The 19117-nt window shown below is 38.4% G+C and overlaps 1 protein-coding gene across 3 annotated transcripts in view; it reads right to left on the bottom strand.

Moving 5' to 3' along the window:
- The window catches only part of KLHL20 (kelch like family member 20), an 87701-nt gene that overhangs the window by 11611 nt on the left and 56973 nt on the right, over positions 1-19117 (bottom strand). For all 3 annotated transcript variants that reach the window (XM_059936544.1, XM_059936554.1, XM_059936564.1), the window contains one exon: positions 15986-16129. In XM_059936544.1, the coding sequence (XP_059792527.1) occupies positions 15986-16129 (144 nt within the window). The remainder of the gene's footprint in view (positions 1-15985; positions 16130-19117) is intronic.

Genomic DNA, 19117 nt, shown 5'->3' with positions numbered 1-19117 from the left:
TGCTGCTGCCGCCTCCAAAAATCCTGTGTGCGAGCACAGGTCACTCTCCACACCGCCCCTCCCGGGAGCCTGTGCAGCCCGCCACTGCCAGGGTCCCGTGATCCAGGGACAACTTCCCCGGGAGAACGCACTGCACGCCTCAGGCTGGTGCAACGCCACGCCGGCCTCTGACGCTGCAGGCTCGCTCAGCCTCCTCTGTACCCCTCCCTCCCCACGGCCTGGGTGAGCCAGAGCCCCCGAAGCAGCTGCTCCTTTAACCCCGTTCTGTCTGGGCGGGGAACAGATGCCCTCAGGCGACCTACATGCAGAGGCGGGTCCAAATCCAAAGCTGAACCCCGGGAGCTGTGCGAACAGAGAAGAGAAGGGGAAATCTCTCCCAGCAGCCTCAGAAGCAGCGGATTAAAACTCCACAAACAACTTGATGTGATGCATCTGTTGAATACCTGAATAGACAACGAATCATCCCAAATTCAGGAGGTGGACTTTGGGAGCAGGATATATTAATTTTTCCCCTTTTTGTTTTTTTTGTGAGTGTATATGTATATGCTTCTGGGTGAGATTTTGTCTGTATAGCTTTGCTTTATAATAGCTTTATTTTACTTCACTATATTATAGCCTCTTTCTTTCTTTCTTTCCTTCTATTTTTTCTCCCTTTTACTCTGAGCCATGTGGACGAAAGGCTCTTGGTGCTCCAGCCAGGCATCAGGGCCGTACCTCTGAGGTGGGAGAGCCAACTTCAGGACACTGGTCCACAAGAGACCTCCCAGCTCCACGTAATACCAAACGGCAAAAATCTCTCAGAGATCTCCATCTCAACATCAAGACCCAGCATCACTCAATGACCAGCAAGCTACAGTGCTGAACACCCTATGCCAAACGACTAGCAAGACAGGAACACAGCCCCATCCATTAGCAGAGAGGCTGCCTAAAATCATAATAAGGCCACAGACACCCCAAAATACACCACCAGACGTGGACGTGCCCACCAGAAAGACAAGATCCAGCCTCATCCACCAGAGCTCAGGCACTAGTTCCCTCCACCAGGAAGCCTACACAACCCACTGAGCCAACCTTAGCCACTGGGGACAGATACCAAAAACAACGGGAACTACGAACCTGCAGCCTGTGAAAAGGAGACCCCAAACACAGTAAGATAAGCAAAATGAGACGACAGAAAAACACACAGCAGATGAAGGAGCAGGGTCAAAACACACCAGACTTAACAAATGAAGAGGAAATAGGTAGTCTACCTGAAAAAGAATTCAGAATAATGATAGTAAGGATGATCCAAAATCTGGGAAATAGAATAGACAAAATGCAAGAAACATTTAACAAGGATGTAGAAGAACTAAAGAGGAACCAAGCAACGATGAAAAACACAATAAATGAAATTAAAAATACTCTAGATGGGATCAATAGCAGAATAACTGAGGCAGAATAAAGGATAAGTGACCTGGAAGATAAAATGGTGGAAATAACTACTGCAGAGCAGGATAAAGAAAAAAGAATGAAAAGAACTGAGGACAGTCTCAGAGACCTCTGGGACAACATTAAACGCACCAACATTTGAATTATAGGGGTCCCAGAAGAAGAAGAGAAAAAGAAAGAGACTGAGAAAATATTTGAAGAGATTATAGTTGAAAACTTCCCTAATATGGGAAAGGAAATAGTTAATCAAGTCCTGGAAGCACAGAGAGTCCCAGACAGGATAAACCCAAGGAGAAACACGCCAAGACACATATTAATCAAACTGTCAAAAATTAAATATAAGGAAAACATAGTAAAAGCAGCAAGGGAAAAACAAATAACACACAAGGGAATCCCCATAAGGTTAACATCTGATCTTTCAGCAGAAACTCTGCAAGCCAGAAGGGAGTGGCAGGATATACTTAAAGTGATGAAGGAGAAAAACCTACAACCAAGATTACTCTACCCAGCAAGGATCTCATTCAGATGTGATGGAGAAATTAAAACCTTTACAGACAAGCAAAAGCTGAGAGAGTTCAGCACCACCAAACCAGCTTTACAACAAATGCTAAAGGAACTTCTCTAGGCAAGAAACACAAGAGAAGGAAAACACCTACAATAACAAACCCAAAACATTTAAGAAAATGGGAATAGGAACATACATATCGATAATTACCTTGAATGTAAATGGATTAAATGCTCCCACCAAAAGACACAGGCTGGCTGAATGGATACAAAAACAAGACCCATATATATGCTGTCTGCAAGAGACCCACTTCAGACCTAGAGACACATACAGACTGAAAGTGAGGGGATGGAAAAAGATATTCCATGCAAATGGAAATCAAAAGAAAGCTGGAGTAGCAATTCTCATATCAGACAAAATAGACTTTAAAATAAAGACTATTACAAGAGACAAAGAAGGACACTATATAATGATCAAGGGATCAATCCAAGAGGAAGGTATAACAATTGTAAATACTTATGCACCCAACATAGGAGCACCTCAATACATAAGGCAAATACTAACAGCCATAAAAGGGGAAATCGACAGCAACACAATCATAGTAGGGGACTTTAACACCCCACTTTCACCAATGGACAGATCATCCAAAATGAAAATAAATAAGGAAACACAAGCTTTAAATGATACATTAAACAAGATGGACTTAATTGATATTTATAGGACATTCCACCCAAAAACAACAGAATACACATTTTTCTCAAGTGCTCATGGAACATTCTCCAGGATAGATCATATCTTGGGTCACAAATCAAGCCTTGGTAAATTTAAGAAAATTGAAATCTTATCAAGTATCTTTTCCGACCACAACGCTATGAGACTAGATATCAATTACAGGAAAAGATCTGTAAAAAATACAAACACATGGAGGCTACACAATACACTACTTAATAACGAAGTGATCACTGAAGAAATCAAAGGGGAAATCAAAAAATACCTAGAAACAAATGACAATGGAGATACGACGACCCAAAACCTATGGGACGCAGCAAAAGCAGTGCTAAGAGGGAAGTTTATAGCAATACAAGCCTACCTCAAGAAACAGGAAACATCTTGAATAAACAACCTAACCTTGCACCTAAAGCAATTAGAGAAAGAAGAACAAAAAAACCCCAAAGCCAGCAGAAGGAAAGAAATAATAAAGATTAGGTCAGAAATAAATGAAAAAGAAATGAAGGAAACAATAGCAAAAATCAATGAACCTAAAAGCTGGTTCTTTGAGAAGATAAACAAAATTGATAAACCATTAGCCAGACTCATCAAGAGAAAAATGGAGAAGACTCAAATCAATAGAATTAGAAATGAAAAAGGAGAAGTAACCACCGACACTGCAGAAATACAAAAGATCATGAGAAATTACTACAAGCAACTCTATGCCAATAAAATGGACAACCTGGAAGAAATGGACAGATTCTTAGAAATGCACAAACTGCCGAGACTGAACCAGGAAGAAATAGAAAATATGAACAGACCAATCACAAGCACTGAAATTGAAACTGTGATTAAAAACCTTCCAACAAACAAAAGCCCGGGACCAGATGGCTTCACAGGCAAGTTCTATCAAACATTTAGAGAAGAGCTAACACCTATCCTTCTCAAACTCTTCCAAAATATTGCAGAGGGAGGAACACTCCCCAACTCATTCTACGAGGCCACCATCACCCTGATACCAAAACCAGACAAAGATGTCACAAAGAAAGAAAACTACAGGCCAATATCACTGATGAATATAGATGCAAAAATCCTCAACAAAATACTAGCAAACAGAATCCAACAGCACATTAAAAGGATCATACACCATGATCAAGTGGGGTTTATCCCAGGAATGCAAGGATTCTTCAACATACGCAAATCAATCAATGTGATACACCATATTAACAAATTGAAGGAGAAAAACCATATGATCATCTCAATAGATGCAGAGAAAGCTTTCGACAAAATTCAACACCCATTTATGATAAAAGCCCTGCAGAAAGTAGGCATAGAGGGAACTTTCCTCAACATAATAAAGGCCATATATGACAAAGCCACAGCCAACATTGTCCTCAATGGTGAAAAACTGAAACCATTTCCACTAAGATCAGGAACAAGACAAGGTTGCCCACTCTCACCACTATTATTCAACATAGTTTTGGAAGTGTTAGCCACAGCAATCAGAGAAGACAAAGAAATAAAAGGAATCCAAATCGGAAAAGAAGAAGTAAAGCTGTCACTATTTGCAGATGACATGATACTATACATAGAGAATCCTAAAGATGCTACCAGAAAACTCCTAGAGCTAATCAATGAATTTGGTAAAGTAGCAGGATACAAAATTAATGCACAGAAATCTCTTGCATTTCTATACACTAATGATGAAAAATCTGAAAGTGAAATTAAGAAAACACTCCCGTTTACCATTGCAACAAAAAGAATAAAACATCTAGGAATAAACCTACCTAAGGAGACAAAAGACCTGTATGCAGAAAATTATAAGACACTGATGAAAGAAATTAAAGATGATACAAATAGATGGAGAGATATACCATGTTCCTGGATTGGAAGAATCAACATTGTGAAAATGACTCTACTACCCAAAGCAATCTACAGATTCAATGCAATCCCTATCAAACTACCACTGGCATTTTTCACAGAACTAGAACAGAAAATTTCACAATTTGTATGGAAACACAAAAGACCCCGAATAGCCAAAGCAATCTTGAGAACGAAAAATGGAGCTGGGGAATCAGGCTCCCTGACTTCAGACTATATTACAAAGCTTCAGTAATCAAGACAGTTTGGTACTGGCACAAAAACAGAAATATAGATCAATGGAACAGGATAGAAAGCCCAGAGATAAACCCACACACATATGGTCACCTTATCTTTGATAAAGGAGGCAAGCATATACAGTGGAGAAAAGACAGCCTCTTCAATAAGTGGTGCTGGGAAAATTGGACAGGTACATGTAAAAGTATGAAATTAGAATACTCCCTGACACCATGCACAAAAATAAACTCAAAATGGATTAAAGACCTAAGTGTAAGGGCGGACACTATCAAACTCTTAGAGGAAAACATAGGCAGAACACTCTATGACATACATCACAGCAAGATTCTTTTTGACCCAGCTCCCAGAGAAATGGAAATAAGAACTCAAATAAACAAATGGGACCTAATGAAACTTAAAAGCTTTTGCACAGCAAAGGAAACCATAAACAAGACCATAAGACAACCATCAGAATGGGAGAAAATATTTCCAAATGAAGCAACTGACAAAGGATTAATCTCCAAGATTTACAAGCAGCTCATGCAGCTCAATAACAAAGAAACGAACAACCCAATCCAAAAATGGGCAGAAGACCTAAATAGACATTTCTCCAAAGAAGATATACAGATGGCCTACAGACACATGAAAGAATGCTCAACATCATTAATCATTAGAGAAATGCAAATCAAAACCACAATGAGATATCATCTCACACCAGTCATAATGGCCATCATCAAAAAATCTAGAAACAATAAATGCTGGAGAGGGTGTGGAGGAAAGGGAACACTCTTGCACTGTTGGTGGGAATGAAAATTGATACAGCCACTATGGAGAACAGTATGGAGGTTCGTTAAAAAACTACAAATAGAACTACCATACGACCCAGCAATCCCACTACTGGGCATATACCCTGAGAAAACCATAGGTCAAAAAGAGTCATGTACCAAAATGTTCATTGCAGCTCTATTTACAATAGCCAGGACATGGAAGCAACCTAAATGTCCATCGACAGATGAATGGATAAAGAAGATGTGGCACATATATACAATGGAATATTACTGAGCCATAAAAAGAAATGAAATGGAGGTATTTGTAATGAGGTGGATGGAGTTAGAGTGTGTCATACAGAGTGAAGTAAGTCAGAAAGAGAAAAACAAATACAGTATGCTAACACATATATACGGAATCTAAGGAAAAAAAAAAAAAAAGGCCATGAAGAACCTAGTGGCAAGACGGGAATAAAGACACAGACCTACTAGAGAATGGACTTGAGGATATGGGGAGGGGGTCGGGTGAGATGTGACAGGGTAAGAGAGTGTCATGGACATATATACACTACCAAATGTAAAATAGATAGCTAGGGGGAAGCAGCCGCATAGCACAGGGATATCAGCTCGGTGCTTTGTGACCACCTAGAGGGGTGGGATGGGGAGGGTGGGAGGGAGGGAGATGCAAGAGGGAAGAGAAATGGGAACATATTGTATATGTATAACTGATTCACTTTGTTATAAAGCAGAAGCTAACACACCATTGTAAGGCAATTATACTTCAATAAAGATGTTTAAAAAAATAAATAAATAAAATAAAATAATAAAAAAAAAAAAGAAAAAAACAGGGAGAGGACTCAAATCAATAACATTAGAAATGAAAAAGGAGAAATCACAGCTGACACCACAGAAATACAAAGGATTATAAGAGACTACTACAAACGACTATATGCCAATAAAATGGATAACCACGAAGAAATGGACAAATTCTTGGAAAAGTACAATTTTCTAAGACTGAACCAGGAAGAACTAGAAAATATAAACAGACCTATCACAAGTAATGAAATTGAAACTGTAATTAAAAAGTTTCCAACAAACAAAAGTCCAGGACCATATGGCTTCACAGGTGAATTCTATCCAACATTTAGAGAAGAGATAACACCGATCCTTCTCAAACTCTTCCGAAAAATTGCAGAGGGGGGAGTACTCCCAAATTCGTTCTATGAAGCCACCATCACCCTGAGACCAAAACCAGACAAAGATACTACAAAAAAAGAAAGTAACAGACCAATATCACTGATGAACATAGATGCAAAAATCCTGAACAAAATACTAGCAAACAGAATCCAACAACACATTAAAAGGATCATACACCATGATCAAGTGGGATTTATCCCAAGAATGCAAGGATTCTTCAATATATGCAAATCAATCAATGTGATACACCATATTAACAAATTAAGGAATAAAAACCATATGATCACCTCAATAGATGCAGAAAAAGCTTTTGACAAAATTCAACACCGATTTATGATAAAAACTCTCCAGAAAATGGGAATAGAGGGAACCTACCTCAACATAATAAAGGCCGTATATTCCAAACCCACAGCAAACATCATACTCAATGGTGAAAAACTGAAAGTGTTTCCACTAAGGTCAGGAACAAGACAAGCATGTCCACTCTCACCACTCTTATTCAACATAGTTTTAGAAGTCCTAGCCATGGCAATCAGAGAAGAAAAAGAAATAAAAGGAATACAAATTGGAAAAGAAGAAGTAAAACTGTCACTGTTTGCAGATGACATGGTAGTATACATAGAAAATCCTAAAGATGCCACCAGAAAACTACTGGAGTTCAATGAATTTGGTAAGGTTGCAGGATACAAAATTAATGCACAGAAATCTCTGGCATTCCTATACACTAACAATAAAAAATCAGAAAGAGAAATTAAGGAAACAATCCCATTTACCATTGCAACAAAAAGAATAAAATACCTAGGAATAAACCTGCCTAAGGAAGCGAAAGACTTGTACTCAGAAAACTATAAAACACTGATGAAAGAAATCAAAGATGATGTAAACAGATGGAGAAATATACCATGTTCTTGGATGGAAGAACCAATATTGTGAAAACGACTATACTACCCAAAGCAATCTCCAGATTCAGTGCAATCCTTATCAAACTACAAATGGCATTCTTCACAGAACTAGAACAAAAAATTTTATAATGTGTACGGAAACACAAAAGATCCTGAATAGCCAAAGCAATCTTGATAAAGAAAAATGCAGCTGGAGGAATCAGGCTCCCCAACTTCAAACTATACTACAAGTAATCAAGACAGTATAATACTGGCACAAAAACAGAAATATAGATCAATGGTTCAGGATAGAAAGCCCAGAGATAAACCCATGCACATATGGTCACGTAATTTGTAACAAAGGAGGCAAGAACGTACAATGGAGAAAAGACAGCCTCTTCAATAAGTGGTGCTGGGAAAACTGGACAGCTACATGTAAAAGAATGAAATTAGAACACTCCCTAACACCATACACAAAAAGAAACTCAAAATGGATTAGAGATCTAAATGTAAGACCAGACACTATAAAACTCTTAGAGGAAAACATAGGAAGAACACTCTTTGACATAAATCACAGCAAGATCTTTTTTGATCCACCTCCTAGAGTAACGGAAATAAAAACAAAAATAAACACATGGGACCTAATGAAACTTAAAAGCTTTTGCAAAGCAAAGGAAACTACAAACAAGACGAAAAGACAACCCTCTGAATGGGAGAAAATACTTACAAACGAATCAATGGACAAAGGATTAATCTCCAAAATATATAAACAGCTCATGCAGCTCACTATTAAAAAAACAAACAACCCAATCAAAAAATTGGCAGAAGACCTAAATAGACATTTCTCCAAAGAAGACATACAGATGGCCAAGAGGCACATGAAAAGATGCTCAACATCACTAATTATTAGAGAAGTGCAAATCAAAACTACAATGAGGTATCACCTCACACCATCAGAATGGCCATCATCAAAAAATTTACACACAATAAATGGTGGAGAGGATGTAGAGAAAAGGAAACTCTTTTGCACTGTTGGTGGGAATGTAAATTGATACAGCCACTATAGAGAACACAGTATGGAGGTTCCTTAAAAAAACTAAAAATAGAACTACCATATGACCCAGCAATCCTGCTACTGGGCATATACCCTGAGAAAACCATAATTCAAAAGGACACATGTACCCCAGTGTTCACTGCAGCACTATTTACAATAGCCAGGACACGGAAACAACCTAAATGTCCAACAATAGATGAATGGATAAAGAAGATGTGGTACATATATACAATGGAATATTACTCAGCCACAAAAAGGAATGAAATTGGGTCATTTGTAGAGATGTGGATGGACCTAGATTCTGTCATACAGAGTGAAGTAAGTCAGAAAGAGAAAAACAAGTATCGTATATAAATGCATATATGTGGAATCTAGAAAAATGGTACAGATGAACCTATTTGTAGGGCAGGAATAGAGATGTAGACATAGAGAACGGACATGTGGACACAGCAGGGGAAGGGGAGGGTGGGATGAATTGGGAGATAAGGTTTCATATAAATACATTACCATGTGTAAAATAGATAGCTAGTGGGAACCTGCTGTATAGCACAGGGAGCTCAGCTCGGTGCTCTGTGACGACCTAGATGGGTGGGATGGGGGGTGGGGGTGGGAGGGAGATCCAAGAGGGAGGGGATATAGGTATACATATAGCTGATTCACTTCATTGTACAGCAGAAACTAACACAACATTGTAAAGCAATTTTAGTCCAATAAGAAAAAAATAAATAAACCTATGGTTACCGGGGGTAGTTGGGGGGAGGGATAAATTGGGAGATTGGGATTGACATAAACACACTACTACACATAAAACAGATAACTAATAAGGACCTACCATATAGCACAGGGAACTCTATTCAATACTCTGTAATGGCCTACATGGGAAAAGAATCTAAAAGAGTGGATAGATGTATATGTATAAAGATTCACTTTGCTGTACATCTGAAACTAACACAACATTGTAAATCAACTATACTCCAATAAAAATATTTTAAAAAAAAAAGGAGTTGAGCTTTAGTTAGACTCAGTCCACCTTTGTTTTCAAATGTCTCAAGGATGAGATGTCTTGTATTTGTTGCAGGCCCCTCCCTATAGTAGGACTTTATATTCTAAGCACTGTAAGATTGCATGAGATTTCACTTACCCTGGTCTACTACTCTCCTGTGCTACCCCAGCACTCAGCAAACATCCCACTGGGAAAAACAAAAGTATGTTCCAGAACCCAATCTGTCATGCCAGCCTACATGATTGTCAAAAGTTCCACTGATTTATCCTCCTCCAGGAGAACCCCTCTGCCTAGACGAAGTCCAGTATTCAACCCATGTTAAAATTTGGCAAATGTTTTTGGGAAGAAAATAGCTGATGATCTCAGCTCACATAAGATGGGCTCTTTCTTCAGTGGACTCTTAGCTCATCTAGTCCTTGTTACTTCTACATGTCTCTGATGATTTTAAAAATATGATATCTGTACTTTGTCATTTTTTCCTAGTTGTTGCGGTGGGAATGATGGCTGTCACTACTTATTGCATTCTACTTAGAAGCAAAAGCCTTTGCATAACTTTTTAAACCCTTTTATTGTAAAATAAAATATTGATACAGAAAGCCACACAAGAACACATGTATAGTTTAATAAGTTATTATAAGGAAAGTCTACTTATAACCACCATCTAGGCCAAGAAAAATAACTTTGCCTGCCACACTGGAAGCCCTTCCACGTGTCCCTTTCCAATCTCAAAACCTTCCCCCAGGCAGGGTAACCATTATCCTAACTTTTACAGTAATCACTTCCTTACGTTTCTTTATAGTTTTATCACCCGCGTGTGCATCCCTAGACACTTACTTATTAAATTTTTTTTTTGTATTTTTATTTACTTATTTTGTATTTTTTAATTTTTTGGTCATGCCACGCAGCACGCAGGATCTCAGTTCCCTGACCAGGGATCTAACCCGTGCCCCCTGCCATGAAAGCATGGGGTCTTAACAACTGGACCACTTTTTCATATTTTTAAAGTCTCCTTTTTTCTACAGGTTTTTCCTCTATTCTCCTTCTCCCTCCCCCACTCCCAGAATTCATGTTTTAGAACCTGGGGCATTTGACCTGCAACTTCTCCCACAATATGGATTTGATCGACTGTACACTTATAGCGCAGCTCTACACATTGGCCTGTCCTCTGTATGTTCTGCAAACTGGCAGCTGGATTCAGAGGTTAGATCAGACCACGTTTGGTCCCTTTGGCAAGACTATAGAAGGTGGTGTGTTAGGAGCTGTTATTAATTCCTAGGTGCATTAATTTACGGAATGTTGCAATATGGTGATATTCTATCCTTTATTTTCTTTTGCTGGAATACTTTTTAAAAAGAAACAATCCGGGCTTCCCTGGTGGTGCAGTGGTTGAGAATCTGCCTGCCAATGCAGGGGACACGGGTTCGAGCCCTGGTCTGGGAAGATCCCACATGCCGCGGAGCAACTGGGCCCGTGAGCCACAATTACTGAGCCTGCGCGTCTGGAGCCTGTGCTCCGCAACAAGAGAGGCCGCAATAGTGAGAGGCCTGCGCACCGCGATGAAGAGTGGCCCCCGCTTGCCACAACTAGAGAAAGCCCTCGCACAGAAACGAAGACCCAACACAGCCATAAATAAATAAATAAATAAAAATTAAAAAAAAAAAAAAACAATCCTCTTATCTACAGATCCTCTCTCTCCCCCACTCCTTGCCTCTCCTTCTCTCTCCTCTCTCACTCTCTCTCTGCTTCTGTTTCTTTCTCTCTCTCTCTGCCTCTGTTTCCTACTATTTTATTACCCAATTCATATGTGATACAGTTGGTAAAAGAAAGCCTGGATATATGCTTACTAGTTTTCAAGATAATAAATAAAATCTTCCAAAGGTAACTAAGTAGGGTTTTTTTTTTTAAAGTATCAACAGGAACCCATAGATTTAAATATATTTATTGGATTTTAATCAATTACAATTATTATCTCTTTTAAAGTTAAAATTGTGTCATCTTTGGTCAGTGGAACATCTTCAAATTGACTCTTGAATCTTTTTGATATCTAGTAGTCTTTGATAGCATGCTTGCTATCTGGCATGACAAGATGGTCCAGGCTCATCTACACATTCCCCATCCTAAATCTGGAATCAGACATTTCTCCAAGAAGCCCTGGTTTCTTTTAGTGGGAAATGGAATTTCAAGACAGTCAGGGAGTGGAGATGTTCACTGACTTGGCTGGTCATTATTTCTAGGCCTCTTCAGTTGACAGAGCTAGAATATAATTTTTTTTTAAAGAAAAATTTAACTCAAATTCAGGACAACAAGGTGTTTTACTTAAACTCTTCTATTTTACATCCATATTCTTCCATATCTTCCTTGTCTTTAAGGACACAGAAGAGGACAGAATCAGAATAACCAATACTCATTTCCTTTATTCCACATTATACACATAGCAGTCTTAAAACAGCAATATTATCATTTCACTATTCCTGAGAATTAAAATTTCTTTCTGCATATCTCTTCCCATTCTTCCCCCACTTTAAAAAATAGTTGAACTAATTTACATTGAGTGACGATACAGCCAGGGCATGCTACACTCTCTTATAACCCTTATTTAGTCATAGTTCTCAGATTTACTGTATGTTTCATGTTCACTATTAGTCCTCTGTCAATCTCTCTCTAGTAATTTTTCTGAAGCTTGTTCTCTAGTAGATTCCTCAGAAACAACTCATGGGAACGTTCCCTGATTTCTTACATGTTAACAGTTTGTCTCTGCCTTTTATACTTCAAGGTCAGTTTCTCTAGGTAAAAAATCATTGGCTTACATTTTCTTTGGATATCTTAAATATGTTACTCCATTTTCTTCTGGCATAAAGTATTGCTTCAAAAAATCTGATAATAATCTAAATTTTTTTCCCTTATAAGTAACATGTATTTTTTTGTTGATAACTAAAGGATTTTTTTCCTTTTTCTTCAAGGTCCAGTAATTTTATTAGAATATGTCTTAGTGTTCCTTGTTCTGGGTCACTATTTAGAGGATATAGTGTATTATTTCAATAAACCATTTCAAGTTTTAAAAAATTACAACAGGAAAATAATTTTGAATCACAGTTTTTAGCATCTGCTCTGTTCCCTTGTTTTCATTTTCTTCTTCATGGACTCCTATTATCTGTATAGTGGATTTTTACCTGTCTTCAATATTTGTTGCTGTCTCTCAAATCCTTTTTACCTCTTTATTTCTTTTTGACTTTAAAACTTTCCTCTTTTTCACCTTCTATTTGTCTTTTGGCATTATCTGCTTTGCTTATTTGTTCTAATTTAACCCTTCATTCTAAAGTGATTTTTTCTTACATTTCTAATATTTTTCTGAGTTTTGTCATCTCATTTCTGAGCTTTTCAGATTCTGACTTGTGTGTTTTCATATCTTGCACTGTTTTCCTAATGCCTTTTAGCATATTTCTGAAATAGTTGATTACAGTTTTGATCTGTTCTGTAGTTGTATCTTTCTGGTGTGCTTTCATTCTCTATAGAGACGTGGTTGCTGCTTATTCTCTCTTCATAGATTCACTTTAATGGGATCTAGCCTCAATACCTTTCTGTTGCTCATTTTTACATGAAATGAGTTTTCCTGAACTCTTAGAAGAAAGAGTGGTTTGTGCTAATATTTCCAGTTTCATGGAGTTCCCTTTTTTTTTTTTTTCATGTAGCATTAAAAAATATGGTGGTTTGCCTCCTGAGATGTATTGGCTTTATTCAATACTCCTACTTTTAACCTGGCCTTCTCTTTTCACTGTATCTGTTGTCCTTGTCCTGCTCAATTTTGACTCTGCTCCCAGAAGTCTGGGCCCTGTCCTGGAAGGCCATCTTGGCTGGTCAATTTTGAGGGTTCCTAGTGACTAGATGGCTCTAGCCCAACTGGCTCTCAACTGGGGTGATTGTGCCTCCAATCCCACCCCCCAGGACATGTGGCAACGTCTGGGGACATTTTTGGTTATTACAACCAGGCATGTGCTCGTGGCACTTAGTCGGTAGAGGCCAAGGATGCTGTTAAACACCCTACAGTGCACAGGACAGCCCCTCCCCCACCCAACAAATAATTAACTTCTGAAATTATCCAAACTTTCAGTAGTACTGAGGTTGAGAAACCTCAGTAAATCCTTCAGGTCTTACTGCAGGTCCCTTCCTGCACTTACTCTATATTGGGAGTGAGCAAAACCTTTCTTAGTTTCAGCTGTTTTTCATAAATTTTCCCCTCACACTTTCTAGTAAATGTGTATTGGCTATTTTGGGTTTCTTCTGTTCTTACATCTGTCAGACTTCTGATTGCTTCTCGCTGTTTTCTCCTACACAGACAATGATATCATGCCGGTCTTTTGGCTATTGGGAGTTTGTCTTTGCCTACTTGTGTCTTGGGGTTTACAAGGACACCCTTTACCCTAGTTTATTTAAAATGTTGTCCATAGGATTTTTTAATTAAATTGTGGTAAAATGTACATAAAATTTGCCATTATAACCACTTTTAAGTATATGGTTTAATAGTGTTAAGTACATTTACATTGTCATACAACCAAGCTCCATAACTTGCCTGTAGGGTTTTTTTTTTTTTAATTAATTAATTATTTATTTATTTTTGGCTGCGTTGGGTCTTCGTTGCTGTGCGCGGGCTTTCTCTAGTTGTGGTGAGCGGGGGCTACTCTTCCTTGCAGTGCATGGGCTGCTCATTGCGGTGGCTTCTGTAGGCTTCAGTTGTCGTGGCATGCGGGCTCAGTAGTTGTGGCTTGTGGGCTCAGTAGTTGTAGCACACAGGCTTAGTTGCTCTGCAGCATGTGGGATCTTCCCGGACCAGGACTTGAACCCATGTCCCCTGCACTGGCAGGCGGATTCCTAACCACTGCGCCACCAGGGAAGTCCCTGCCTGTAGGTTTATAGCTTTTCTGTTTATTGCTCTGTTTTTATGTGGGAATTTGGAGAGATTAAAAAATTATGTGGTTGGTGCTATTATTTTCCCAGAATCCTCTTGCATAGAATTTTGAAAGTGAAGAAATAAGTTTCTTGACAGACAGATAAAAAGGAACTGGCATTGCTTTCAAGAGTTACCTGCAACTTTATCTCTAAGACAGAGTTAAATTCCTCTACTTGAACGTGGTAACCCAACTAGTAAACGTTATTTCAAAAATTTATCTCTTTTTAAGAAGTGAGAATGAAGTATAGTATGTTGTTGCCAGTAATCATAGCACATGAGACTCCAAAACCTAATCTCTAAGATAGAATGATAAAAAAATGACAGGGCAAGAAATTAAAAACAGAATCTATTTCACCAAAATTAACTGATTTGTAAAAGTATAGGGGCTTCCCTGGTGGCGCAGTGGTTAAGAATCCGCCTGGCAATGCAGGGGACACGGGTTCGAGCCCTGGTCTGGGAAGATCCTACGTGCCGTGGAGCAGCTAAGCCCATGCACCACTACTGACCCTGCGCTCTAGAGCCTGCGAGCCACAACTACCAAAGCCCGTGCGCCTAGAGCCCGTGCTCTGCAACAAGAGAAGCCACTGCAATGAGAAGCCTGCACACAGCAAGGAAGAGTAGCCCCCACTCTCCGCAACTAGAGAAAAGCCCATATGTAGCAACGAAGACCCAACGCAGACAAAAAAAAAAAAAAAAAGTATACAGTAAATCATGGCAACCCACCAAGATTTCCCCAAGTATACTACAAAAATTAATGAGAGGGGCCAGGGACTTCCCTGGTGGTCCAGTGGATAAGACTCCATGCTCCCAATGCAGGGGGCCTGGGTTTGATCCCTGGTTGGGGAACTAAGATCCCACACACCGCAACTAAAGAGCCGGCATGCCTCAACTACTGAGCCTGCGCACCGCAACTAGAGAAGCCCTGCTACAAAGACCCTGCGCGCCACAACAAGACCCAGCACAGCCAAAATAAACAAACAAACAAATAAATAAATAAAAACTTAAAAAAAGAATTAATGAGAATCCACATACAAAATACCTTGGAGTCTTTATAAGGTATGCTACACAAAAAATTATTGCTTTAATCATTTTTTCTGGAGGAAGTCTGAGCAAAATCATTCCAATTACTGGGGAAAAAAAATCAGAATAGATCTCAGAAGTGGTATCCTTGATATCATATATAAAATGAAATTTAAAATATGATTCCAACACTTCAATGTTAGGCTCAGTCAGTGTAACACATAATTTAAAAAATTGGGTTATATCTTTCATCTTCCTAGACTTTAAAGTTAACTGAAAACTTTTTTCTTAAGGCCCATGGGAAATCTACTGAATAGTGAATCCCTAGTGTCCTAAATTGTTTCTTTTAAAAAACTGAAAATGACTTAAAAAAAAATCACCTCTCAACGATGTTGAGGCAAGACACTCCATCCTGGCCACCCACAGCATAGAGAAAGCCTCCAAGCACAGCCACACCAACACTTGTCCTGCAGGTGCTTGTAGGAGCAACGTCACTGCTCCATTGGTTTGTTTTGGGGTCATACCTGCAGAGAACACGTCAAGAACACAGTTCGTATTACACAAAGAGGGCTATGTTTATATATGCAATGATATTTAATATGATATATATATTCTTTCCCCAAATATGGGCTGATAAATAACTAAATATGTGATAGTCTAATTTATATATAGTTTTTGAAATTCAGTTTTACTTAAAAAGTTACATATAAATATATTTTCTTTAAAAATTTTTTTCAGAATGTTATAGATAAAGCTAAAGTTCTCTTTGAGTTCCACCCAATTTCTGTTCTTTTCCCATTTTGGTGTACATCCTTCAAGATTTTTTGGTAAAATTCTTTTAAATAGGTATATATCTATCCACATATATATATTTCTTTATATGCAAGCATGTTTTCTGTACATAAGTAATGCCACATATTACTCATTGCTTTTTCACTCAATATATTTCTGAGATCTATTCATAATAGATATAGCTCTAGATTTCTCTTTTGAACTATTTCATTATATTGTGTGTGCCATGTATTATTTAAATCATATTTCTATTGATGTATCCTTACATTGTCTGTGACAGTTTGTTATTAAAAACAGTGATCACCCTTGTATATTTCTGCTTGTGCAATGGATGATGAGAAGCAGAATCATGGAGCATAGAGTATATTCATTTTTTTTTTAACATCTTTATTGGAGTATAGTTGCTTTACACTGTTGGGTTAGTTTCTGCTGTATAACAAAGTGAATCAGCTATATGTACACATATATCCCCATATCCCTTCCCTCTTGCATCTCCCTTCCACTCTCCCTATCTAAGCCCTCTAGGTGGTCACAAAGCACTGAGCTGATCTCCCTGTGCTATGCAGCTGCTTCCCACTAGCTATCTATTTTACATTTGGTAATGTATATATGTCCATGCCACTCTCTCACTTCGTCCCAGCTTACCCTTCCCCCTCCCTGTGTCCTCAAGTCCATTCTCTATGTCTGCATATTTATTCCTGTCCTGCCCCTAGGTTCATCAGAACCATTTTTTTTTTTTTTTTAGATTCCATATATATGTGTTAGCATACAGTATTTTTCTCTTTCTGACTTACTTCACTCTGTATGACAGACTCTAGGTCCATCCACCTCACTACAAATAACTCAATTTTGTTTCTTTTTATGGCTGAGTAATAATCCATTGTATATATGTGCCACATCTTCTTTATTCAATCATCTGTTGATGGACACTTAGATTGGTTCCATGTCCTGGCTATTGTGAATAGAGCTGCAACGAACATTGTGGTACATGACTCTTTTTGAATTATGGTTTTCTCAGGGTATATGCCCAGTAGTGGGATTGGTAGGTCATACGGTAGTTCTATTTTTAGTTTTTTAAGAAACCTCCATACTGTTCTCCATAGTGACTGTATCAATTTACATTCCCACCAACAGTGCAAGAAGGTTCCCTTTTCTCCACACCCTCTCCAGCATTTATTACTTGTAGATTTTTTGATGATGGCCATTCTGACCAGTGTGAGGTGATACCTCATTGTAGTTTTGACTTGTATTTTTCTAATGATTAGCGATGTTGAGCATCCTTTCATGTGTTTGTTGGCAATCTGTATATCTTCTTTGGAGAAATGTCTATTTAGGTCTTCTGCCCATTTTTGGGTTGGGTTTTTTTTTTTTTTGATATTGAGCTGCATGAGTTGCTTGTATATTTTGGAGATTAATCCTTTGTCAGTTGCTTCATTTGCAAATATTTTCTCCCATTGTGAGGGTTGTCTTTTCATCTTGCTTATGATTTCCTTTGCTGTGCAAAAGCTTTTAGGTTTCCTTAGGTCCCATATGTTTATTTTTGTTTTTATTTCCATTTCTCTAGGAGGTGGGTCCAAAAGGATCTTGCTGTGATTTATGCCATAGAGTGTTCTGCCTATGTTTTCCTCTAAGAGTTTTATAGTGTCTGGCCTTACATTTAGGTCTTTAATCCATTTTGAGTTTACTTTTGTGTATGGTGTAAGGGAGGGGTCTAATCTCATTCTTTTACATGTAGCTGTCCAGTTTTCCCAGGACCACTTATTGAAGAGGTGTCTTTCCTCCATTGTATATTCCTGCCTCCTTTATCAAAGATAAGGTGACTGTATGTGCGTGGGTTTATCTCTGGGCTTTCTATCCAGTTCCATGGATAAATATTTCTGTTTTTGTGCCAGTACCATACTGTCTTGATTACTGTAGCTTGGTAGTATAGTCTAAAGTCAGGGAGTCTGATTCTTCCAGCTCCATTTTTCTTTCTCAAGATTGCTTTGGCTATTTGGGTCTTTTGTGTTTCAATAGAACTTCTGAAATTTTTAGTTCTAGTTCTGTGAAAAATGCCATTGGTAGTATGATAGGGATTGCACTGAATCTGTAGAGTGCTTTGGGTAGTAGAGTCATTTTGACAATGTTAATTCTTCCAATCCAAGAACATGGTACATCTCTCCATCTCTTTGTATCACCTTTCATTTCTTTCATCAGTGTCTTATAGTTTTCTGCATACAGGTCTTTTGTCTCCGTAGATAGGTTTATTCCTAGGTATTTTATTCTTTTTGTTGCAGTGGTAAATGGGAAGTGTTTCCGTAATTTGTCTTTCAGATTTTTCATCATTAGTGTATAGGAATGCAAGAGATTTCTGTGCATTAATTTTGTATCCTGCTACTTTACCAAATTCATTGATTAGCTCTAGTAGTTTTCTAGTAGTATCTTTAGGATTCTCTGTGTATAGTTATCATGTCATCTGCAAACAGTGACAGCTTTACTTCTTCTTTTCTGATTTGGATTCCGTTTATTTCTTTTTCTTCTCTGATTGCTGTGGCTAAAACTTCCAAAACTATGTTGAATAATAGTGGTGAGAGTGGGCAACCTTGTCTTGTTCCTGATCTTAGAGGAAATGGTTTCAGTTTTTCACCATTGAGAACGATGTCGGCTATGGGTTTGTCATATATGGCCTTTATTATGTTGAGGTAGCTTCCCTCTACGCCTACTTTCTGGAGAGTTTTTAT

The sequence above is a fragment of the Balaenoptera ricei genome, chromosome 1 (assembly GCF_028023285.1).
Source record: "Balaenoptera ricei isolate mBalRic1 chromosome 1, mBalRic1.hap2, whole genome shotgun sequence".
NCBI lineage: Eukaryota > Metazoa > Chordata > Mammalia > Artiodactyla > Balaenopteridae > Balaenoptera > Balaenoptera ricei.
The sequence above is the reverse complement of the archived record's forward strand: the minus strand, read 5'-3'. Positions and strand labels throughout refer to the sequence as shown.